General features: G+C 43.7%; 1 protein-coding gene across 1 annotated transcript in view; it reads left to right on the top strand.

Annotated features, from left to right (window-relative positions):
• IFNAR1 (interferon alpha and beta receptor subunit 1) overlaps positions 1-26026 on the top strand; it is a 30680-nt gene extending 4654 nt beyond the window's left edge. The window contains exons 2-11 of the mRNA XM_055567669.1: positions 1675-1795; positions 8852-9033; positions 11304-11461; positions 11568-11709; positions 13244-13358; positions 16223-16422; positions 16531-16688; positions 20288-20438; positions 20924-21069; positions 22287-26026. Coding sequence (XP_055423644.1) covers positions 1675-1795; positions 8852-9033; positions 11304-11461; positions 11568-11709; positions 13244-13358; positions 16223-16422; positions 16531-16688; positions 20288-20438; positions 20924-21069; positions 22287-22526 — 1613 coding nt within the window. The 3' untranslated portion in view covers positions 22527-26026. The remainder of the gene's footprint in view (positions 1-1674; positions 1796-8851; positions 9034-11303; positions 11462-11567; positions 11710-13243; positions 13359-16222; positions 16423-16530; positions 16689-20287; positions 20439-20923; positions 21070-22286) is intronic.
• Positions 26027-26461: the final 435 nt, after the last annotated feature.

Genomic DNA, 26461 nt, shown 5'->3' with positions numbered 1-26461 from the left:
TTCAAAAGCATCAATTCTTCAGCGCTCAGCTTTCTTTATAGTCCAACTCTCACATCCGTACATGACTGGAACAATGTATTTCTGTATGTATATATTTATTTTCATGTTTAACACCAGAAACATTTTATATTAGAGTGTAGCCGATTAACAGTGTTGTGATAGTTTCAGGTGAACAGCGAAGGCATTCAGCCGTACATATTCCCGTTCTTCCCTAAATGCGCCCCCCCCACCCCCCTCATCCAGGCCGCCACGTAACATTGAGCAGTGTTCCGTGTGCTATACAATAGATCTTTGTTGGTTATCCACCCCTATAGTAGAAAGTCTGTAAGGAGATAGCATCCTTGTCCTATGGCAGAACTACCGTAGGAAAAAGAATAAACTTAAAAGCTGGTCTTTTAAAAATAGCAATTTATCATAGTGAAAGATCAGTCTTCTCTGATGAGGAAAAAGTTCTGAACTCAGCATTAGTCTGAGGACACTGAGAAATGCTGATTAAGTTTAAAGCTGTACGGACCCTGCTTTAAGGAACGTGTGTTCTGGTTGGAGGTTGTATTTAACATAAGCAATTTTTTAAAAGATGTCTTTACCTTCACACATCAAGTTTTTAAGCCTACTAGATGTCAGTACCGTGCTGAGTACATCTGCTTCAGTGTAAAATTGAGTGGTGCAGATTCATGGTGCAGAGTGTGAAAAGAGAGCAAGGTTGCATTTGCTGCAATATTTGAGAAAGGTTTTCTCTTGGAGGGCAAGCTTGAGCTGGGTCTTGGAAGGTTTGAGTGGTCAGGAAGAGAAACGCTTTTTGGGTGGGGGGCCAAAAAGGAAGAATCAGAAGAGACAGAGAGAGCATCCAGCTGGTGGAAGATTTGTACTAGAAGTATAAATATAAATATGTACATATCACCAAATCACTTTGCTGTACACCTGAAACTAACACAATACGGTAAATCAACTATACTTCACATTTTTTAACAGTATAGGAAATGAAATAGGTCTCTAGATGGAAGTCTGTAGATGGAAGTCTGTAAAATAAACAGAAGGGCTCAGACTTCATATGTTGAGCAGTCAAGACCTCTTCAGGGTGCTATAGGACCTGGCTGACATAATGAACTTTCATATCTTTTATCAATTTTGTATGTGAATGTTTGGCTTCTATAAATAGTTGTCAGTTCTGAAACCACATCTATTCAGTTCTGTGTCAGAGTATATCCCTGTCTGAACACAGTATATGAGAAAAACCAAGTTGAGGGTGTTAAACAGCCGAGCCCATGTCCTTTACGTCAGTATCACTTCTAAGACAAAAGAAAAATACTATTTTTATACACAGACTTTTCTTCCCAGTTAAAAGACAAGTACCTTTTTACAGTTCGTTTTTTCCACCTTTATGGAGCTATAATTGACATATAATATTTGCTTTTTATAGATTTTAAAAACCTCAACCATTTTCCAGTTCTCTTGAATGCAGAGATAGAGGTAATTAGCAGTCTTCCCATGCTGAGAACAAGCACTAGGTGTTTTTTTAGATTTTTTTTATTAATTTTGTTATATTTAAATGTATTCACTGTCCAGTCAGTGATATCAAGGAAAGAATGATTTTTTTAAATGTCTATAGCATGTATATACATATAACTGTATAGTATGTCTGTATAACTGTCTTCTGTCTTATTATCTTGACAGGGGAAGCAAATCTGAAGCCTGAAAATGTCAAGATCCACATCATTGATGACAATTTTTTCCTGAAGTGGAACAGCAGCAGTGAGTCTGTCAAGAATGTGACTTTTTCAGCAGATTATCAAATGTACGTTACTCTATACTCAGGGATCTGCTGAATAATTTTTATCACTTTAACACCATAAATTTTCAAATTTGGGAAACATTTGGTGTTTCCTCTTTTTTTAAAGAAAATATATGGCAGTTTTGCATACTAAGTATAACTTCTTTGCTACAGTTAGAGACTTAGTCTAAGAGTAAGAGTTCAGATTTCATCTTTGGGTTTTGAAGCAAAAGACTTGGGGGATTGTGCTAGCCATATACTCTCTGTTCTGGACGCTCCAGCTTCTTCAAGCAGAAATTAGGGTCTGACCTAGAGCATACCCTGAGAATATGGGAGACTGTCCCTAAAAGCCTAGCCACTGTCTTGGAATCAGCCACCAGGTCTTCTGTGGTCAGGTTTTCCTCTTTCCTCCATCACGCACAGTCTTAGTTCTAGACACCGTGGCTGAGTATCAGTGTGCTGGGCCCTGAACTTCGACAGTGTTTCTGGAGGTTCTGCCTCCTCCCTAGGGCTAACATTCCACCTAATGATTGCCAAGAGGGTAGGCAGACTGGGAGTTGACAGCGGAAAGGATTTCCGAAGCAAAGAGGAAGTATAGCACTTTGTTTTGGGTCCTAAGACCCTGTCTGCTCACTGTGACCCCTGTCCCAAGCGTAGGCAGGGAGTCAGGCATGAAGAAACAGGGTGTGGGGTCTCTAGAACCAGGGTTCCGCTGCTGAAACCACAGCCCTGCTGTTCTCTGCATGTGTGCGTGCTCAGTCGCTCAGTCCTATCCGACTCTTTGCAACTCCATGGCCTGTAACCTGCCAGGCTCCTCTCTCCATGGGGTTTTTGTAGGCAAGAAGACTGGAGTGGGTTGCCATTTCCTTCTCCAGAGGATCTCCTTGACCCAGGAATTGAGCCCGCATCTCCTTTCTCCTGCATGGGCAGACAGATTCTTTACCGCTGAGCCACCTGGGAAGCCCCAGTTGTTCTCTAGTTGATTGTGAATAAGCTGTTAGTGTGTGTGTGGGTGTACAGCTGACCCTTGAGCAATGGCGGGAATAGGGGTGCCTAACCCGCTGCTCCTACCCGCTGCCCCTGCTGGCTGCAGTCAGAAATCTGAGTATAACTTCACAGTAGACCCTTCATATCTGCATCCATGGATTCACCCACCCCAAGATCTTATAATACTGTAAAGTGTGTATTTACTGAAAGAAATCTGTATGTAAGTGGGCTCACATAGTTCAGACCCATGTTGTTCAAGGGTATATATATGTATACACACACTATATATTGTTTTCCTCAGAACTGATGGTGTAAAATTTTTCATCTTTTTCTTTAAATTGAACTTTGAGTTTTGTTACCAGTTTTGTTCTTTGCCTTAGTTCTTATTAAACAACTATTTTTTAGGCATAATAGAGATTATTTCATATTCCTTTATTTTAAATGACTGTTGTATTAAAAGAGCAGAGCCATAGACAGTGGTCTCATGTTCTTCTTCCTTCACACATTCTGTTGCTTTTACTAACTTCTCCAATTCATGACAATCTCTTACTCTTTGTTCTAACTTTGGTCCAAGGCACTGTTTCAGTGTGTTCTTAGTCTGTCCTTTCTCTATTCTGTTCTGCTAGCTTTATAAGCACTTGCCTTGTAAGAATATGCCAGGTTACAAGTTTGGAGAGCCAGTTCAGCAGTTAGTATGGGATAGTATAGTATGGACTTGAGCCAGGCTTGTTGTTGAGTCGCTCAGTCAAGTCCAACTTTTTGCAGCCCCATGGACTGCAGCACACCAGGCTTCCCGGTCCTTCACTATCTCCCAGAGTTTGCTCAAACTCATGTCCATTGAGTCAGTGATGCCGTCCAGCCATCTCATCCTCTGTCACCCACTTCTCCTCCTGCCCTCAGTCTTTCCCAGAATCAGGGTCTTTTCCGATGAGTCGGTTCTGCTTGGGTTTTAGTCCATCCTCTGCTACTTACTCTATCAGTTTCGTTATCTGTGAAGTAAAGATAAAAAACTAATATGACCACATGTAATTTATCTTTCAAACCAAGATACTTCTGAGAGTGAACAGAAGCACTTGATCTTAGATAAGCTGCAACAACAAATTTAAAGCAGGACAGTGCCAGGCAGACTGGTCTGGGACGCCTCAGTGATGAAGCATCTAAGACAGAAGCCTGTTGCAAGTGTTGCTAATTGTGTATAAAGTGCACAGAACAGTGGTACAGAGTATGTGATCAACAAAAGTGAGGTTAATAGCAGCAGCAGACACATTTTTCAGTACAGTATTTCTCAGAACATAAGACACATCACTGGTGATGAATGATGCACAGACACATGAATAAGCTACTGGGATGCTAGTGCCTGTAGAATACACACCACCTAAGCTGCATCATGGAAAAAGCAAGAGAGTTCCAGAAAAACATCTATTTCTGCTTTATTGACTATGCCAAAGCCTTTGACTGTGTGGATCACAATAAACTGTGGGAAATTCTGAAAGAGATGGGAACACCAGACCACCTGACCTGCCTCTTGAGAAACCTGTATACACGTCAGGAAGCGACAGTTAGAACAGGATATGGAACAACAGACTGGTTCCAAATAGGAAAAGGAATACGTCAAGGCTGTATATTGTTACCCTGCTTATTTAACTTCTATGCAGAGTACACCATGAGAAACGCTGGGCTGGAAGAAGCACAAGCTGGAATCAAGATTGCCGGGAGAAACATCAATAACCTCAGATATGCAGATGACACCACCCTTATGGCAGACGGTGAAGAGGAACTAAAAAGCCTCTTGATGAAAGTGAAAGAGGAGAGTGAAAAAGTTGGCTTAAAGCTCAACATTCAGAAAACGAAGATCATGGCATGTGGTCCCATCACTTCATGGGAAATAGATGGGGAAACAGTGTCAGACTTTATTTTTTGGGGCTCCAAAATCACTGCAGATGGTGATTGCAGCCATGAAATTAAAAGACGCTTACTCCTTGGAAGGAAAGTTATGACCAACCTAGATAGCATATTCAAAAGCAGAGACATTACTTTGCCAACAAAGGTCCGTCTAGTCAAGGCTATGGTTTTTCCAGTGGTCATGTATGGATGTGAGAGTTGGACTATGAAGAAAGCTGAGCGCCAAAGAATTGATGCTTTTGAACTGTGGTGTTGGAGAAGACTCTTGAGAGTCCCTTGAACTGCAAAGAGATCCAACCAGTCCATTCTAAAGGAGATCAGCCCTGGGTGTTCTTTGGAAGGACTAATGCTAAAGCTGAAACTCCAGTACTTTGGCCACCTCATGCGAAGAGTTGACTCATTGGAAAAGACTCTGATGCGGGGAGGGATTGGGGGCAGGAGGAGAAGGGGACAACAGAGGGTGAGATGGTTGGATGGCATCACCGACTCGATGGACATGAGTTTGAGTGAATTCCAGGAGTTGGTGATGGACAGGGAGGCTTGGCGTGCTGCGATTCATGGGGTCGCAAAGAGTCGGACACGACTGAGTGACTGAACTGAATTGAACTGAAGACATCAGTGTTTGCATTGTTATTTAGTTGCTCCGTCATGTCTGACTCTTTGTGACCGCCTGGACTCTAGCCTGCCAGGCTCCTCTGTCCATGGGATTCTCCAGGCAAGAATACTGGAGTGGGTTGCCATGCCCTCCTCTAGGGGGTCTTCCAACCCAAGGTTCAAATCCATGTCTCCCGCATTGTGGGGGGCAGATTCTTTACTGTTGAGCCCCCTGGAAGCCCTCAGTGTTTGTGACTGACATCTAAAATGTATAATGGCGGGGCTTCCCTGGCGGTCCAGTGGTTAAGAGCCCACCTGCAGTGCAGGGGACACTGGTTTGGTCCCTGGTCTGGGAAGATCCCACACGCTGTGAGCAGCAGGGTCCATGGACCACCACCGAGCCCACACTCTAGGGCCCGAGAGCCGCAACTGCTGAAGCCCACGGGCCAGAGCCTGTGTTCCACAGCGAGAGAGCCACGGCAGTGAGAAGCCCGTGCCCCGCAGCTGGAGGGCAGCCCCCGTTCTCCACAGCTAGACAGAGCCCACGTGCAGCAGCAAAGAGCTGGCACAGCCAAAACTTGTAAAAAGCTTTTTTAATTATAAAATGTATTATAGGTAGTGTGGAGTTTTCATTCAACAAATACCGATTGCCTTTTATGCCGAATGCTTTCCTCAGTACTTGGGATTATGTTAGTGATAGGAGAGACAAAGATGGCATGAAGTTTTATTATGACACTGGTTTCATGAAATGAATTTTCTGTTGATTGCATATTTATTTTCAAATTATATTTCTGCTCTGATCTAAGTACTGTATATGATAAAGTTTTTTTTAAAAGAAAATGCAAAAGAAGCTGCAATAGCCCCCTTACGTGCAAAAGCAATTATAATAGAGCGAGTAGCTGTGTCTCCCGAGCAGAAACGACGGACGTGGAGTGAGGGTGGGTGGAAACCATATCAAGGCTTAGTGACAAACTTTTTATAACGTTTTTCTGCTTATAATAAGAGCTCTCCAGCTAACAGGAGAAGAGATGCATTACTGGGTTTTTGCCTGGAGCTCATTTTATTTCGACCCTCTGTGCCCCTGAGTGAAAGAAGTCTGTGTACCCTTCCCACTTCCCAGACGTCCTTATATCTCCTGATTTCTCTAGAACTGTATTTTCTAATAAATGACATGGGGGGAGGACTGAATTTTGGTTTAGATGTTTAAAATCTGAATTTTAAAAAATAGATTCTAATGTGGAGGAGTTTCTCAGGAAGATTTGCATGTGAATTAAGGTGTTAATACTGCTTGTGAAAGGGAAGTCACAGCTGCTTGACGCAGGTCATTCTGTTTGGGAGCACTTCTCATCACTGTGGTTTTTCTGACTAAATCCAGACTTGTCCACATGTTACATATACAGTCTCAGGAAACAGATGTTTCTGGGCAAAGAATGTCCTGAGTGAGGGAATATCATGTATGCCACATACGCAAACAACTGGCAGTCAGGGTGCCAGTCATGATTTCCAGAAGCTTCATGAAGGATTTCTATCCAGACGAGTTATCTTTCTGAACAGAATTGTAGAAATGCCACAGCACTTTCGTGGACTCCACTGTTGTGCTGTTATTTGTGAGTTATTTTTGATAATTTAATAAAAGGTTGTGAACATTAATAAATAAATAAACAAAGGTGTTATTAATGCCAAGTCTACTCTCAGGGTTCAAGCAGGTAAAGTTAGAAGAGCAGACTGGCCAGGAATGAAGTGTGCCCATAGGGTAGCTTTTATTATTGGCACCTTTTTTAAAATGCTTCTTTTTTTGAAAAATAAGGTAGAGTTGACTTGGAGTCAGCACAAAAATTATTTAGATATCACTCCTAGTTTCTATTGCTTTTAGTAAAGAATATCCTTAGCTTTTTAAACAATTTTTATTTATTTTTGGCTGCACTGGGTCTTTATTGCTGCACACGGGTTTCTCTAGTTGCGGCCAGTTGGAGCTATTGTTTTTCCAGAGCACAGGCTCTAGGTGCGAGGTCCTCAGTCGTTGTGGTGCATAGGCCCAATTGCCTTGGAAACTTCCCAGACTAGGGATCAAACCCATGTCCCCTCCACTGGCAGACAGACTCCTAATCACTGGACCACCAGCGAAGTCCATCCTTTAGTTCTTTATTAAAGACACTTTGCTGCTGCTGCTGCTGCTAAGTTGCTTCAGTCATGTCCGACTCTGTGCTACCCCACAGACGGCAGCCCACCAGGCTCCCCCGCCCCTGGGATTCTCTAGGCAAGAACACTGGAGTGGGTTGCCATTTCCTTCTCCAATGCATGAAAGTGAAAAGTGAAAGAGAAGTCACTCAGTTGTGTCTGACTGTTAGCGACCCCATGGACTGCAGCCTACCAGGCTCCTCCGTCCATGGGATTTTCCAGGCAAGACTACTGGAGTGGGGTGCCATTGCCTTCTCCAAAAGACACTTTAGCATCTTTAAAATGAGGTCTATAATATATAAACATGAGCTTATGCTAGAACTATGCATTAGGCTTAACAAAAATGTCTTCTCAGAGGTTAGTTTCCCTGTTTGATACGAGGCAGACAGGGCTTTCCAGAGGCAAACATTTTGGAATCTAGTATTTGTTTTCTGTTGCTCACCTTCACTTCAGCCTCCTCTCCTCTTTGTGGCAGCATGGCCTTTTTGTTTTAGGCACCCTGTGTCAACTTGATTTCTTCATGTGCTTTAAAAAAAAGTCTAGTATCAGTCACTTAAGCTTGCTTCATGATGGACTGAGTCCATATGGAGAAGTTTGTTAGCTTATGTTAACATGTTAAGTTCTTTGTTTCTGGTGTGTAATAGAAGGAATTACAGACATCAGTATGCAGAAGGGATGGTTTGGTTTTAAGGAGAGCAGAGGAAGTTCTCAAACCATACTGATTCTGAGGTCTTGCTTAGGGCTAGTAAATCTCTTCCTAGGATCAGAAGGGAATCAAATCCACTTTCCAAATTTTCAGTAGGGAAGAGAGGATCTAGAATAGAAAGCAGTTGGCCGAAAGTGACACAACTGTTTTTACCAAAGCCAACACTAAGTTCTCTTTCGTCTTAGGGGTTCTTTCTCTGCTTCTTTGAAATCCTAATGCAACCACCGACAGAATTACAGAACTTTATTAAGTTGACTGTATGTTAGAATGATTCCACTGTATAAATAATAACTTGGCTGTATATGCAATGAAAAAGAGTAGTAGAATGTTACACACAAAAATATTATCAAAACATTAACTGAAGTAGAGTTACTAGAAGAAATAACTACTTGCCTTAGCTTAGAGGCTTCCCTAGTGGCTCCAATGGTAAAGAACCCGCCTGCCAGAGCAGGAGACACAGTAGACGTAGGTTGCATCCCTGGGTCAGGAAGATCTCCTGGAGGAGGAAATGGCAACCCACTCCCTTATTCCTGCCTGGAGAATCCCACAGACAGAGGAGCCTGGTGGGCTACCGTCCATGGGATTGAAAGAGTCAGTCACGACTGAGAGACTCACACACACACTGGCTTTATAATGTTAATGTCAATAGAAAACATGTTTGTCACTCTTGTATTTATAATGTTCATTCATTCCTTTGCTTTTTTATCTTGAAGACTAGGGACGGATAACTGGAAGAAATTGTCTGGGTGTCAACATATTACTAGTACCAAATGCAACTTTTCTTCAGTCGAGCTTGAAAATGTTTTTGAAAAAATTGAATTGCGCATAAGAGCAGAAGAAGGAAACAACACTTCCACATGGTATGAGGTTGAGCCATTTGTACCATTTCTAGAAGGTAAGAAAAAGTTGCCAGCTGAATTATATTGAATTATTTATTAAATATTACCAGCACAGCTCACTTCCCAAGCCCATTCATTTGCATAATATAAAATCTCCCATCTTTAAAAAAATAAAAAATAACAAAGATTCCCTTAAACTGGTATCTCCTTCCTGCTATGATTTCATTTTCCTGCTTTCCTTCTAGTGGTGGTTCTCAGAGTGTGGTCTCCAAGAGATCTATCAAGTCAAAACCATTTTCCTAATGGAAACTTACTTAATAAAACTTACTTGCCTTTTTCATCTTCATTCTGTCGTGGGTGTACCCTGGAGTTTTCTAGAGGCTGTTTGATGTGAGATAGCAACTGACTGGTGATGCAGAAGTAGGTGTGAGACACAGCTGTCTTCCTTATTAGGCCAGACATTAAAGAGATTTGAACAAAATGTGAGGTGAACACCGCTCTTTAAGTTTTTTGGCTTGTTTGTTTTGGACAATACAGTCATTTTTTATCATGCAATAGGTTTCATCATTACTGTTTTTTAATGAATTGATAGATATTTTACATTTTTATCAATTTTGACATCTGATATGCTGAACATTGAAAGACACAGCCCATGTAAACAAGAGCTCTTTAGGACCCTCAATTTCTCTTAAGAGTGTAACGGATCCCAAGACCAGAAAGTTCAAGAACCACCACCCTATTCCATAACTCACACAAGGATGATCCGTATCCCTTCTCTGTACACTTTCCCTCCCACTCCCTCTCCAGCCCTCCCCGTTGGAGCTTTGTTCCCCATCACTACACTAAAACCACTTGCCAAGGTCACCGTGACCTCGACAGTGCCGGGTGGATTCCCAGGGAGTGAATGTCACTCCCGTCTGAAACCCTTCCCTCTCAGTTCTCGAGGGCACTGCGCTTTCCAGGCTCTCTTCCTGCTCCTTGGTTGCTCCTTTGCCAATTTCTTCTTGTCTCCCAGACCTTAAAATGTTGGGTGGCAGCAGGCCTCAGTCTGCAGGGCTCTGCCATTGAACCTCTTCTCTCAATGCAGCCTCCACCAGGAATAATAAGGCTTTCAATACCCTCCGTGCTCTCAACTCCTCAGTTTATGTCCCTAGCGCCGTCCTTTTCCTTACCTTAGAGAGCTGCATCACCAGCTCTCTAGTCAGCATCTCCACTTAGAGATCCGAAAGTCATCTCAAAAAACTCTTTTTAAATTTTATTTATTTATAGCTGGCCGGCCATGCTGGATCTTCGTTGCTTCTCATGGGCAGGTGGGGGTACTCTTCAGTCGCAGTGCTTGGGCTCCTCATTGCGGTGGCTTCTCTTGTCGCAGAGCACAGGCTCTAGATGCTCAGGCTTCAGTAGTTGCAGCACACGCACTTAGTTGCTCCAAGGCATCTAGAATTGTCCCGGACCAGGGATCAAACCTACATCCCCTGCTTTGGAAGGCGGATTTTCAACTACCAGCCCCAGGGAAGTCCCTCGTCTCAAATTTAAAATGGCCAGAGTTCTAGCTTTCCCCCCTCCAGACCCACTCTTCTTGCAGTTTTTTCCATCTCTGTTAATGACGTCACCTATCATTTGCTCAGGCCAGGAGCCCTGGCATCACCTTTGATACCTCTGTCTCATCTTCCATCCAGTCCATCAACAGATTCCGAGCCATCAGATCACTTCTCACTTCCAGCCCAGCTATCAGCCCTCCCCGGCTGCTCTCATCTGCCCAGAAGCTTTCCTGCTTCCTGACATGCTACCTGGGGTGGTCTTTCACAAATGTAAATCAGGTTCTGGCGACCCTACAGTCCCAGACTACAAGTTCTGCCTATTACCCAGAGTCTAGCTGCATCTCGCATCTCATTTTGTACCACCCAGGCACTCGAGCGCCCCCTAGTGTCTCTTGAAAACGGTGAGCACGTTCCGGAGCCCATGGGGTGCTCTCATCCTGCCTTGCTTGACCTCACCGTATTCAGACCTCACCTCTATCAGGCCTCAGCTCAAACATCTCAGGGAGCCTTCTCCTCGCTGACTCACCTAAAACAGTCGTTGCCACCCTTCTCTGTCCCTTTATATTGCTTCATTTTTTCTTACAGCATGCATGACATTGTAACATTATATATATATATTTATTTGGGATTTTTGGCCACACTTCTCAGTAAAGTGTAAGCTCCATGAGGGATTTTCTCCTTTTTTAGATGCCGGGCACATATTTAAGTGCTTAGAATTATTTATTGTTATGAATGTTTTGACTTGTATTAGTGAACTTACATAGTAAATGTTTTGATTTTCACAGCTCAGATTGGTCCCCCAGATGTGCATTTAGAAGCTGAAGATAAGGCAATAATACTGAGTATCTCTCCCCCTGGAACAAAAGATAGTATCATGTGGGCTATGGATCGTTCAAGCTTTAGGTATAGCGTCGTTATCTGGAAAAACTCTTCAAGTCTAGAAGTAAGCATTATTTTTATCTTTGTTTGATGTGAGAGAAGAATGACATGAATTAACTGTAAAATTTGACTTTTTTTAAAGAACAGACTTCTCTTTTTTAAAATTATAGGAAAGAACGGAAACTGTTTATCCCGAAGATAAAATTTATAAACTGTCACCAGAGATTACTTACTGTTTAAAAGTTAAAGCAGAACTGCGTTTACAAAGTAGAGTTGGTTGCTATAGTCCAGTGTATTGTATAAATACCACAGGTAAGAAGGAAGTTTTGCTTTCAGTTCAGTAACTGTATATATAAGTTGTTTGTTGTTGTTCAGTTACTAAGTTGTGTCTGACTCTTTGCAACCACATGGACTGTAGCCCACCAAGCTCCTCTGCCCTCCACTACCTCCCTAAGTTTGCTCAAATTCATGTCCATTGAGTTGGTGACTCTATCCAACCATCTCATCCTCTGCCGCCCTCTTCACCTTTTGCCTTCAGTCTTTCCCAGCATCAGGGTCTTTTCCAGTGAGTCAGCTCTTTGCATCAGGTGGCCAAAGTGTTGGAGCTTCAGCTTCAGCAACAGTCCTTCCAATGAATATTCAAGGCTGATTTCCTTTAGGATTGACTGGTTTGATCTCCTTGTAATCTATTAATTAATTGGCAACCTTTTAATTTTGGCATTTTTCCCATAATTGCTGAATTTTTTATGTTGGTTTAGTAGACATCAGAACAAAAACATTCTCATGTTGATGTAGGCAGAATCCAAAGCAATATTGTAAAGCTATTATCCTCCAATTAAAAAGAAATACCTTTAAAAAAAACACACATTTTAACAGCATTTACACAAGCAACAATGTTATTTGGGATTTTTGTCTCAAGTAAACAGTAATGAAAATTCTGTGTAAAAGTCCAAGTATTTTCTAATGACAGAAATTGTTTTTACTTGTTCAGAATCCATGAGAAGGGGAGATAGTCACTAGAAAAGCAGTTAGTATTCCAAAAAGCATACGTTTATAGGTGAAATGTTAAATTATGAAAGCATCCTGATACATTTTATCCATGGCATCTTGCCAACAATTAAGGTTTAGGGTAGGAACTTGAATTTATTGTTTTAATTATAAATTTAGTATGCTTTGTTCTTAAAATCAAGCAGTGTAGAAGGGAGTTAAAAGAAAGATCTCCTCTCCTGCTTCCTGACCCCACTCTGACCCCACCAGAGACAAGCATCCCCAGCAGTGTGCACACAGCCTTCTCTGCGTTTCCTCAAGGCTTATATTAGCATATACTCAGACTTACAGTTTCAGGGTGTTTTATCTTTTAAATTAAGGAATAAAGTTCTGTGTACACTCTGCTGTATTTAAAATGGATAACCAACAAGGACCTACTGTACAGCACATGGAGCTCTGCTCAGTGTTACGTGGCAGCCTTGATGGGAGGAGAGTTTGGGGGAGAATAAATACATGTGCATGTATCTCTAAGTCCCTTCACTGTTCACCTGAAACTATCATAGCATTATTAATCTGCCATACCCCAAACAAAATAAAAAGTTTAAAAAAATAAATAAAGTCCTGTCAGATATATTTTAAACTTGCTTGCTTAACCCATTATATTGAGGTTCTCTTTTTATGTCAATACATATAGATCTATCACATTCTTTTAAATGGCTGTATAGTATTACCTTGTGTGAATACACACCATTATTTAGCTATCCATTTCTCTTCTTGCCCATGCTGTTCAGAATTCTTGCTGTCTGTTCTCTCACTAGAGTAAATGTGTGTGCTTTCTTGTGTGTTCCTTGTCTTCTAGAGAGACATAAAGTGCCTTCACCAGAAAATATACAAATCAATGCTGACAACCAGATCTATGTTCTTAAGTGGGATTACCCATATGAAAACGCAACTTTTCAAGCTCAGTGGCTCCGGTGAGTTCTTTTCCATAAATGTCCTTTTGCAGTTTATTTTTGCCCAGTGTGTTAGGTTTCTTTTCACTCTGCTTCAGCCACCTGTTGTTCTTTGCACACATTCGGCCTGATGGAAAGGTGGTTATGATGCATTGGAACTGGGGTGTTTAATTCTAGTCCCAGCTCTGCCAGTAACCGTCTGGAGTGTCAGTGAGACCCAGTCACTTCTTTTGGCCTCAGTTTCTTCACTTGTGAAATGGGTGTATTATAATATCTAGTGTTCTTAGTAATGTTAGTTGTTCAGTCATGCCCAATTCTTTGTAACCCCATAGACTGTAGCCCGCCAGCCTCCTCTGTCCATGGAATTCTCCAGGCAAGGATACTGGGGTGGGTGGCCATTCCCTTCTCCAGGGGATCTTCCCGACCCAGGAAATGAGCCCATGTCTCCTGCATTGCAGGCAGCTTCTTTACCGTCTGAGCCACCAGGGACTTACTGGCTTTTTTTTTTAAGGTGTGATTCTAATTACATGTGTTATTTCCTCAGTCTGGAATACTTGACAGATGACCAAGATATTTTCTTCAAAACCCACTCCTTCCATGAGTCTTTGAAATTATCTCAGTCCAGTCACTCTAGTTCTAGTTCAAGTTCAGTTCAAGGTCTAGTTCAGGTCTAGTTCAGTTCAAGTCAGTCCTCCTACTGTCTTGATTGTTGTGGTGACTTTGGCAGATTCCTTAGTGATTAGTGGGAAACTGAGGAAGTTGGAGAGAACTGTGCTCTCTGTGCTTGAGTAGAGACCAGCCAGCCAGGAACAAAGCTCAGCACGACATGAGTGGATGAGGACTGGGTGTCGTTTATATTGATTGGAAAACTGGAGAGGATAAATGGAGAGGGGGAAGAGAAGAGGGTCATCAAGCGGAAGGTGAAGTGAACTCTGGGGGAAAAGGGGGCCACAAAGACAGAGTTACCGAGGGCAGAGGAACTGTGGGACCAAAGGCGAGTGTAGGTCAGGTAGGGAAGAAAGAGTGAGAAGAAAGAGACTAGAAAGACAGAGAAAAGGTGAGGGAGAAGGGAAGTCGATACTGCTGCAATTGATTCCTCTCCACTCTTCGGTGTTAGTTTTGAAGCAAGAACAGTCTGGATAATAAATGCATTCGTGTGTGGAGTACAGACAACAAAGGTTGCAGAGGTCAGAAAAGTAGAGGTGAGTGCAGGACCGGAGAGTCTGCAGAAGCCATTTGGAAGGAGAGGTTTCGTGAAGGAGGTTTTTCAATGACGAGACGGCATTCCAGGCTGGGGCTACACATATATGGGAAAGCTCGGATATGAAGAGACAAAATCAGATCAGGGTAACGAGGAGGTATCCATTTCCCTTTGCTCTGTAGTAAACTAGCACAAACTCAGCAGCTTAAAAAACACGCCTTATTATCTCTCAGTGACTTCGGATCAGGAATTCAGGTGTGGCTTAGTGGGGTCCTCTGCTCGAGGTCTCACAAGGCTGCGGTCAGGGTGTCAGCCGGGTCTGCTGTCTCATCCAGGCTGTCTCATGGTGTCTCCTAAGCTCACGTGGTGGTTGGTAGAATCCATTTCTGGCAGCTATAGAATGCATGGTGGCCTGCTGCCTCAGAGGCCGTCAACAGAGACAATCTCTGCCCCATAGACCTTCCTTTAAAGGCTCATCTGATCAGGTCAGGCCCAACCAGGATAGGCTCTCATGTGATTAACTCAAAGTCCACTGGCTTGGGACCTTGATTTCATTTGTAAAATCCCTTCACCTTTCAAGTAATGTAACCTAATCAGGAGTTCATGGATTCTGCCTGCCCGCAGTCAGGGGGAGGGGATGATGTCGGGCTCATGCACCAGAGGGTAGGAATCTTGGGGGCCAGTTTGGAATTTTGCCTACAAGAGGGGAAGACCTGCTTCGAGAATAGCAGAACACTGGGCCTGGGAGAGCAACGAGAGGGAGCCTTGAGTTAACAGGATGGAGTCAGGCTTTGCCTTAGACTCTACTACAGGCATTCGAGAGCCACTGGGAGTCTGGTGTTGAGCGATGGGTAACAAGAGGCCTGTGTTCGAGGAGCATGACGATGGCCATATGGTGTGTGGTGCGGGGGACTGAAGACAAGGGAGCCCGCTCGCAGGCTGCCATGGTTCCGGGCTTGAACTGACAGGCTTGGAGCTGTTGGTCTCAGAGCAGTCCGTTAACCTATCCAGACCCGCTCTGACTGTTCAGACTCACTCTGAGAACCCTGGTGTATGTCTTAGCACTGACCCATGGGTATGCTGGTACACGTCTAGCAGCTGGCCTTCCAGAAGGGAAAAGTTTTACTTTAGTGTTTGCCGGGTTTTATAACACAGCTAATCCTGCTGTGGCCACTTTCAGGCTCCCAGCAGCATATCTGTCCACTGGACATGGAGTCGGGAAGAGGCACAGTAAGCCCGCCACCATATTCCACTGTTCAGACACGATAGATGTAAATAGCATTGAGCATAGATAAAATGTAGGGAAAACAATTAGGAGAAGATGAGTTTTATATTTTTATCACTTTAGTTTTTAATACAACATATTTATGTATAAGTTTATGTAACTTTTAACAGTGGCTGCATTTAACAGCTAGCTGGTCGCATTCCTGAACATTTAGCAGTTGTTTTTGTGCACCGGCATGAGCCAGCCCTTCACACTGCTTCCTGATTGCACGCTTGAGCAGGGTCTTCGGTTTTCTTTTGTGAACACATCCTTTCCAGTGTCCTGTGAGTTTCCCAAGGGTGAGGAGCGTTTACCTCTGTGACTTTGGCCTCTAACAGAATGTCTGGCCTATTACAGGTGCTCAGTAGATGTTTACTGAACTAATGTGTTTAGAATGAAAAACATCTTTTTGTCTTAAAGTGCCTTTTTTAAAAAGATTCCTGGGAATCATTCAGACAAATGGAAACAAATACCGAACTGTGAAAATGTCACAAGTACCCACTGTGTTTTTCCTCGAGAGGTTTCCTCAAGGGGAATTTACTATGTCCGTGTACGAGCATCTAATGGAAATGGTACCTCTTTTTGGTCTGAAGAGAAGGAATTTAATACTGAAATGAAAAGTAAGCCAGTAGTTTTTATTTTACTTTGTGATTCTCCAATTATGAATTCTTAGGATTGTTTTGTAGTCTGATTTGAACTTTGTGTCTTTCCACGTTTTTTTTCCCTAGCTATCATATTTCCTCCAGTCATCAGCATGAAGTCCGTTACTGATGATTCACTGCATGTCAGTGTCGGTGCTTCAGAAGAGTCTGAAAACATGTCTGTGAATCAGCTCTACCCGCTAATTTATGAAGTAATTTTTTGGGAAAACACTTCAAATGCTGAGGTAAAAAGACTGTGTAGTATAGGTTTATAACTTAGAGTTGTGACTATGATTTGGGTAGCAAAGCTTGAAGTTAAAATTGCAGGGAAATTTTTAAACTTTTAGGCTATATGATTAACTCAGATATTTTCCATTGGAAGAAATTGGCATTTCATGTTTTACTTGGTAAGAGTTACGGTCATCTGCATCTGGGTCCCAGTTAGTTGCTGTTGGTTTGGGGGAGTTTCTTGGCCTCTCCAAGTGGCATGCAGAATCTTAGTTCCCTGATCAGGGAAGGGAACTCGCCTGCCCTGCAGTGGAAGCACGAGGTCCTAACCACTGGACCACCAGGAAAGTGCCCCCAGCTAGTTTCTAAACCTCAGATCCTGAGTTCATTTGTACTCAGTCAGAACTTCTGAGGGTAGAGCTTAGGAGTTTTTATCATGATCCTCAGGGATTCATGAACCAGAGTTTCTCAACACTGCCGACATTTGGGTTGGACGGTCAGTTGCAGGAGCTGCCTTGCGCATTATAGGATGGCTGGTAATGCCCCTCCCCACTCCTTACTAGGTGCTGGTGCCCTCCCTCCCAGGTGTGACAACCCAGCCTACCTCCCTGCAGTGCCAGACCCTGGGGCACCTCCGCGAGGCAAAGACTGGCTTTTAGGGGACAAAAGACTCTTAGCTGTTATCATGCTTTGTCAGACCCTAAAATTCAGAAACCCTGACAGGCTAATGCACATCAGATAATCCACATTATTCCTAGATCACTTTTCCCTGTAGAATTACCATCAGGGAATCAGCCTTTAAAAATCTGGTACAGTTAAGTTGGTGAATTTTGTAACTTCATTTTCTGTTGAAAATCTAAGAAAAGTCCGGTGATGTGGATACTTTGATTTTAACTATTTGAAGACTCTGCACAGTTTAGCCTTGTTGAGTATTGTGGTTAGTTCTAAGTCCTCCCTAGATCTGGAAAACCTAAATTTTGTCTCAGACTACCAAATGGTGTAAGCTTAGGCAAGCTGCTTATCCACTGACACTCGTTTCCTCTTCTCTAAAGTGGCGGGGGTCATAGCAACTTAATTTTTTTTTAAACAGACGTTTTTAAGGTTTAAAATGAGGTAGTATTTATGGAAATACCTACCGCATTGCTTGACAAATAGAGATTCAATAACCTTTGTTTGCCATCCTGTCTTATGCTGGGCAAGACATCAATAATTACAGTCATAATAACAGCTCATATTTATTGGATACTCATTATGTATTGGGTGCCGGGGCTAAGTATGAATTGTCTCAATCAGTCTTCCAAACAACCCTGCCAGACAGTTGGATCGATTAAATTACTCTTCAGCAAATACTTGGGATGAAGTATCCGTTACTGCTTCGCTGATGCTGGGCCGTAGGCAGTGAAACCTGAGTGGATGTGGTATGACTGAGGCCCTAAGTGCGCCTGTGGAGTTTGGCTTGGCTCTTGCACTTCTCACATTTGCCAAGAGGAAAGCAAGCTCCAAAGAATGCTCAAATTACTGCACAATTGCACTCATCTCACACGCTAGTAAAGTAATGCTCAAAATTCTCCAAGCCAGGCTTCAGCAATACGTGAACCGTGAACTTCCAGATATTCAAACTGGTTTTAGAAAAGGCCGAGGAACCAGAGATCAAATTGCCAACATCCACTGGATCATGGAAAAAGCAAGAGAGTTCCAGAAAAACATCTATTTCTGCTTTATTGACTATGCCAAAACCTTTGACTGTGTGGATCACAATAAACTGTGGAAAATTCTGAAAGAGATGGTAATACCAGAACACCTGACCTGCCTCTTGAGAAACCTATATGCAGGTCAGGAAGAAACAGTTAGAACTGGACATGGAACAACAGACTGGACCCAAATAGGAAAAGGAGTACGTCAAGGCTGTATATTGTCATCCTGCTTATTTAACTTCTATGCAGAGTACATCATGAGAAACGCTGGGCTGGAAGAAACACAAGCTGGAATCAAGATTACTGGGAGAAATATCAATAATCTCTGATATGCAGATGACACCACCTTTATGGCATAAAGTGAAGAGGAACTAAAAAGCCTCTTGATGAATGTGAAAGAGGAGAGTGAAAAAGTTGGCTTAAAACTCAACATTCAGAAAACGAAGATCATGGCATGTGGTCCCATCACTTCATGGGAAATAGATGGGGAAACAGTGTCAGACTTTATTTTTTGGGGCTCCAAAATCACTGCAGATGGTGACTGCAGCTGTGAAATTAAAAGACACTCCTTGGAAGGAAAGTTATGACCAACCTAGACAGCATATTGAAAAGCAGACATTACTTTGCCAACAGAGGTCCGTCTAGTCAAGGCTATGGTTTTTCCTGTGGTCGTGTATGGATGTGAGAGTTAGACTGTGAGGAAAGCTGAGTGCCGAAGAATTGATGCTTTTGAACTGTGGTGTTGGAGAAGACTCTTGAGAGTCCCTTGGACTGCAAGGAGATCCAACCAGTCCATTCTGAAGGAGATCAGCCCTGGGTGTTCTTTGGAAGAAATGATGCTGAAGCTGAAACTCCAATACTTTGGCCACCTCATGCGAAGAGCTGACTCATTGGGAAAGACCCTGATGCTGGGAGGGATTGGGGGCAGGCAGAGAAGGGGACAACAGAGGATGAGATGGCTGGATGGCATCACCGACTCGATGGACGTGAGTGAGTGAACTCCGGGAGTTGGTGATGGACAGGGAGGCCTGGTGTGCTGCGATTCATGAGGTTGCAAAGAGTTGGACACGACTGAGCGACTGAACTGAACTGAACTGAAGCAGGCTCCACGTGGTCTGTGGGCCAAGGCGGATGAGAGGCTGTAGAGCACACCTGAACGTGGTCCACGGCCTCAGAGAGAGCTCCCCTGGCCGATGCGCGCATCATCTGCTCATGAGTGACAAAAAACAAATACGTCTGTGTACGTGTATATGCGTGGCTGAGTCCCTTTGCTGTCCACCTGAAACTCTCACAGGACTGTTAATTGGCTATACCCCAATACAAAATAAAAAATTTAATTCTTTTAAAAAAAAGAAAAATATGTTTTGAGCCACAGCTGTTTTGTTACACTGCGTTGCAGTGTTATTTTGCTGTGCTTGCTGTGTTTTGTTATACCACAGTAACAAAACAATAGCAATAGCTAGCTGATTAATGCAAATAGGAGCAGCAATTGTCCTCACTTTATAGATCTGGGAATAGGGCCCGGGAAATTAAATAACTTGCCTAAGGCTACATAGCTATAAGTAACGTCTTGATACAGGCAGTTTGAGGCCAGAACCTCCCCCGCCGCCCCGCAGTTAATTGTTCTGCCTCTAACCAGAGGTAACACAATGGTAATTCAGCCAAATCGGTATTAACTGATAAAATAACTTCGAGTTGTCTTAGGACTATATGGTATCCTTTTGGCAGGAGCATGTTTCACTTTTGAGTTTGGTAATGGTGTGTTGTCCAAAATAAATTTATATTTCTTAAAGTATACCAACCAAGTGTTTGGGAGAGGTTAATCTTAGAATGAATATTTAAGGAATTCAGAAAACAGATATTCCCTCTATGATTTCTTGGGGTTCTAAATTTTATCAATGATTTACTAATTTTTTTTATAGAGAAAAGTTCTAGAGAAAAGAACCAATTTTATCTTTCCTGACTTGAAACCGCTGACTGTGTATTGTGTCAAAGCCAGAGCGCTCATTGAAAATGACAGGCAGAATAAAGGGAGCAGTTTTACTGATACTGTGTGTGAGAAAACAAAACCAGGTCAGGATCTTTTATTATACTTTTTCTTTTTTAATGTCGCTAGATTTAATTAAAAAATAACCAATTCATTGAAAACTGTAGAATATTTGTGTTTTACTGCAAAAATATAGAGAATATTTTCTTAATGGACTATGTAAGTCAAAATCAGACCTTAACACTGACTTTCACAAAACTTCACACTGAGTTGTAGAAAATATTTTTAATACTCAACTTAGTTCAGTGGTTTTTGCATGCTTTATATTTCATGCATAGCCACATAATTCATTACTCTTAGAATTTAATGAGACTGCTATTTTTATATAACCTTTGATATAATTATCATGTGGAAATCCCTTAGTTGTGAATTTTTTATGTTATTGATATTATTTAACAATGTAAATTTCCTTTCACATGGCTGTATTTCTTTCACACAAACTGTCAGCAGTCTTAATGTATTTGTGTGTCAAAACCTATATTGATGCTAAAGACCATTTATTTCTTTTCAGGAAACACTTCCAAAACCTGGCTTATAGTTGGAATTTGCACTGCATTGTTTTCTATTCCTGTGGTCATTTATGTTGTGAGCGTCTTCTTGAGATGTGTCAAGTATGTGTTCTTTCCATCAAGTAAACCTCCTTCCTCTGTTGACGAGGTAGGTTACTTTTCTTGGTCAACAGCTAGCTGGATTTTTCTGAAAATGAAAGGGAAATACATTTGATTGCAACAGAATAGAAATGTGTTCCTGATATTCAAAAAATAATACAGACGGACCTGGGTTTTTTTCTTCCGAGTTTTAGAAAACTGGCTTCAGAAGCAGCCCTGTAACAGAGTAAGGAGGAATAGAAGGCTGTGCCCTCAATCCCGTGTTTCTCTGGCAGTTTGGCAGCTGTGGCGCTTGTTTTCCCATCTATATCCCAGAAAGGTTAGAACAGCGCCACCAGTGCAGAACCTTTATTCCTGGATGAAATCACAGAAAATGAGATGGAGAAACGCGTTTCCTCTCGCAGCGCTCGGTGTTTAGGCTGGCACGTCTGTGTGGTTGGCACAGTTAGTGGAAGCACGAAGCAGTGCCCGTCAGCGTGGACGCTGCAGGGCGGCGTCTGCGCCTGGAGTGGCCCCACGCCGCCTGCCTTGCTGCGGGCTCTCAGGCTGCGCAGCTGGAGGCCAGGAGGCGGCTCACTAACGGGCTGTTGTGTGCTTGCACTGACTGGCTGTGAACCTGCGCAGCTCAGTTGTGAGCACTTGCACAAGTGCCCATAGCTATAAAGCAGCTCCAGCAGCGCCATCCCGTAGAACTGAGGAGCGAGGGCGGGAGACCAGAAAGACTCGCCGCTGCGCCAGCACTCTGTCCACATGAGCTGCTTCACCCTCTTATCCCTGAGTTTTCTAGTGTCATTTCTATGTGCTCTTCTATTCAGAGCTGTTACTTAAAGAACTTTAAGACTAGCAAGTTACTCTTAGCGGAACTGGGAAAAAGTTAACTCTCCCTGTGCCTCTTCTGGATGTTTGCGGAGTCGATACCAACATTTTATTATTTCACAACAAAATGTCCCCAGTCCCAGTGCCCTCCCGTTCCTTCCTTACCCACCACGCTCTTCCACCCCCGACCCCTCGCAGCACAGTGGACTTTCTTAGAGACTGTTTGGATAATTTCCCCAAAACAGGACTGAGATGTACGTGACCTCACTGGTGGTGGTTTTATTCTAAACACGATAGTGCAGTGGATATGCTCTTAGCGCGCTTTTAATGTGCGTGTCAAAAGATTGGATTTCTAGATAAAGGATTTAAGAAACTGAAGCTTATTGGAACTTGAAAACCACTTTTTGTTCTTTTAAATAATCTGTTTCTGTTCTTTCCCTTTTGAATTAGTATTTCTCTGATCAGCCACTAAGGAATCTACTCCTTTCCACTTCTGAGGAACAAACGGAAAGATGTTTTATAATTGAAAATTCAAGCATTATTACTGAAATAGAAGAGACTGATGAAATTGATGAAGTTCACAAAAAGTACAGTTCCCAAACTAGTCAAGATTCAGGAAACTATTCAAACGAAGATGAAAACAGTGGAAGCAAAATAAGTGAAGAGTTTCCGCAACAGGACAGTGTGTGACCAGGAATGACCCTGAAACATTAGGGAGTCTTGCAAGAGTCAGAGTGGGAGCCTGGGCTTTTTGCTCTTCTCAGTAACTGTCAAAAGAAGATTGCCCGTGTCGGGGAAGAAAAAGCGTCTTCAGATCGCAGGTCCTAAAAATACAGGCAAGCACTTCACTATTTAAAATGAATTTCAAGGAGTTTTCTGTGTCCTTTGCCACGTGTCAAGTCTTGAAAGGCCTGTCGTTGGACCTGCCTCGGATGAGAGGCGTTAAGTCCAGAAGACACCCTCTGTCTCCCTCACGCTACTGTAAGCGCCCCTGTGCTGCCGTGTGGTTTGGGGGCGCTTGTGTTCCCATCAGCTGGTGCTGTCGCTGTGTAACGCTGTGTTGCTCCTTCTCCCTCACAGCATTACAGTTCACTATTTTTCAGGAGATATTCAGAACATTTGGTCTTGTTCAAAGAAGAACCTGAATACCACCATCACTTGATTTTCTGAAAAAGTAGCTTACTCTGGAAAACAGCTGCAGATGCCAGAAACGAGGTTCTTATAGATATTCAGGGGGATTCTCTCTGTTTATACCAATCACATTTATACCAGTTGGAAGAAATGTGGGTTCAGTCCTTGGGTCGGGAAGATCCTCTAGAGGAGGGCATGGCAACTCACTCCAGTATTCATGCCTGGAAAATCCCATAGCCGGAGGAGCCTGGCAGGCTGCAGTCCACGAGGTCACAGAGAGTCGGACACTGAAGCGACTGAGCATGCGCACACGTGTACCAATTACATTGGCCTCTGCATCACAGTTACCCATCCCTTCCACAGTTTAGGATTAAAGCCATGTCATCTTTTACTATATGTACATTAAGGCTTCCTGTTTCAGAACATTAGGACGCTAGCTTCTGATTAGAAGGCATAATCCCTAAAATTACAGAGAAATGGGGAACAGGCTGAGTAGAGAAGTTACTGTTATCTCTTAGGATATGGGAGTGTGGGACGTTAGTGACAGTGTATGTAGAGTCTTGGGATCAGAAAATGCTACTGAGAAACAGTAAGTAGTGTGAGTCAGTGGGAAAGAAGCAGGTGGCTTTAGTGAAAAATAAGAATAATGTGCATCGTCAATTTCTGATTGCTAACATCCTGAGGGGTGGCATTTGTTTTCACGGCTCATCTGTGTCACTTCTTAACATAAGCAGGCCAGCTTCTGTCCACTGTGGGGCAATATTCACAGGCATGCAGGTGTCGCTTCCGCTCAGCCTGCATGCACTCAAGGAAATGCAAGTTATTTATCATCAGAGTGTGGGAGGAAATGAACTAGGAAGGAAACCTAAGTTTTTAAAATTATGTAATACCTCTCAAAGGCATCTATAACTTATGTTTAAATGATTTTGCTATTTGGGCGTATTCATGGAGTTCCTGCAGAGAAAGGAAGTGTAGGAATTCTGGCTACCTCTGAGGCCAAGTTTTCAGCTTCAGTCGTTGCAGCAGGACTGAGGGAAGAGAGATGGCACCACCCAGCACATCAAGTCCGGCTGGGCTCATTTAGAGCGGTCCGCAGGGTCTTCTGGGTGGAAGAGGTTGAAAGCAGCTGCACTGGGAAGGGCCTTGGCGCCCCGCCTGTCCTCCCCAGAGCACTTTGGGCTCCGCTGGGCCTCCATCCAGTCCCTTGGGGAGCGCACGGTCAGGAGGCCCCAACCAGGGCAGTTCTCTGCTGCAGAATCCTTCCAGAGTCCCAAACGCACTTCAGATCCTCTGACCAGAGGCATTTGGTTTAAAGCAGATCAGGACTCGCCCTTCGCTGGGAAAGGCCCCGTCAGTCCGTGGGAACTTGTCACTGACGAGAGGACCCTGCCCCCGCCGGCTTCCGCGCTGGGTCAGGGCGGCTGGCCTGCCCTGCAGTCGGGCCTGGGATTTTCCACAGGAAAAACGCTGCTTCGGACTGGGAACAGTGCCTTTGTGGGACGTGGCAGAGGGAAAACTCGGGCATTATAAGGCAGAGACGCTGCTGAAGTCGCTAGGTCCCTGGATGTAGGAGTATGTGTGTCTCTGGGGTTTAAGATCCCCTGTGGTTTTCAATGAACAAGCATCTGAGCAGCCTCGAACAAAAACCCCTCCGTTTTGCCGCGTCTTGCAGACCTGAAAATGCATTCTATCCCATTCTTCATTGTGGTCCACATGTAGCTTAATCAAGATGTGCTTACTTGTAAGATGGTAAGTATTTTTTCTGAAAAAATAGTTTGCTTGCAAATACCATATACTTGAGAGCAGCCATAAAGTTCCTCAGATCTGTGATACCGATAGCTCTTGGAGAGGCTGGATATAATCTAAGCATTGATGTAGAGGGTCTGTGTCACTGCAGCCAGAAATCATGTATTCACATGTCATGTAGATTAATATACACATAGTGACACGGCTCTATAAACGTACATGTTCACACATGATGCTGGCTACTGTGCCGCTGCTGCTGCTGCTAAGGCGCTCAGTCGTGTCCGGCTCTGCGACCCCATGGACGGCAGCCCCCCAGGCTCCCCCGTCCCTGGGCTTCTCCAGGCAAGAACACTGGTGTGAGCAGCCATTTCCTTCTCCAATGCAGGAAAGTGAAAAGGGAAAGTGAAGGCACTCAGTCGTGTCCGGCTCTGCGACCCCATGGACGGCAGCCCCCCAGGCTCGCCCGTCCCTGGGCTTCTCCAGGCAGGAGCGCCGTGGGCGCCACCGCCTTCTCCCACTGTGCCACTAGCACATCCGTAAACACTTAGCATAGGTTCTGGTTAGAAAAGGGTAAATGCTGCTCTAGAACCATGAGCTAAATCTTGACCAGAAATTTGCAACATATAAAGTTATTTCTATATATTTAGGGACTTCTTGGTGGTCCAGTGGCTAAGACTCTGAGCTCCCAATGCAGGGGCCCCGGGTTTGATCCCTGTTCAGGGAAACTAGATTCTACATGCCACAACTAAGACTCAGCACTGTCCAATAAATTTTTTAAGTGTGTATATATATATATATATATATATATATATATATATAGTTTGTATAACATCTTTTCCCCAAACCTACCTTCAAAGCAGCCTCAGATTGCTGCTAGGAATTTGGAAGTGCCCAGCGTTTCCTCCCTCCTCCCCATCCCCGCAGCCCTTGTACTACCTGACACGTCTGTGTCCGTTTCAGCTGGTGTCCGTCTGCCCCTCCCAGGGGACCAGAAGCACTGTGAGCTCAGGAATATACACGTAGCACTGTACCCCCAGTACCTACCAGGGTGCGGTGCTCGCGCGGAAGGATTGCATAGGGAATAATTGTCAAGTGAGGGAAACCTAGAATTTGAACCAAGTGGGTGTTTCCATTTGTCTGTCTTATTGAGGCAGAGGACACGGCCATGTTTCCAGTGTTTCTATGAAAACACAGCCAGTGTTGCCAGTGTTCGTGTCTTATTTCGTGGGTACTTTGTCTTAACGCCCACTGCCATTGTTTTTTAAACGTTTTTAACAGTTTCTGTAATAAACACTGAAGCCAAAAGTCTTGGGTCCCATGGTGCTCTTGATTGAACGTAAGCTTCCCGGGTGCTATGGCTGCTGCCTTGGTGAGGTGATCATAACAGAGGGGCTGGCCCCGCACGGGGGCCGCGCCCGGCATTGGTGTCCTCAAGGGGCCACCCCGGCGGGGAGCTCTCGCACAGTCTTTGCTTTATTCTCACAACCTTGTGTTCAGACTTGGCCGGACACAGCCTTGAGCCAGTGGGCCTGCAGTCGTCATGCAGACCCTGCCCCCTCAAAGCATGCTGTTGCCTTTGGCCAACGTTTCTTCTCCAGATACGCTCTTGAAGGAGACTCCGCAGTCCCACATGTAAATTGATCCGAAGTTAAACACCATTGACATTCAAGCTGAGATCCCTCATCGTGTGTTTTTAGTAAGCGTCCTCAAATACTTTCCCAAAATGTACAGGGAAGTGAATGTTAATA

Source organism: Bubalus kerabau, chromosome 2 (genome assembly GCF_029407905.1).
Source record: "Bubalus kerabau isolate K-KA32 ecotype Philippines breed swamp buffalo chromosome 2, PCC_UOA_SB_1v2, whole genome shotgun sequence".
Lineage (NCBI taxonomy): Eukaryota > Metazoa > Chordata > Mammalia > Artiodactyla > Bovidae > Bubalus > Bubalus kerabau.
This window is presented reverse-complemented; position numbering and strand designations above follow the sequence as displayed.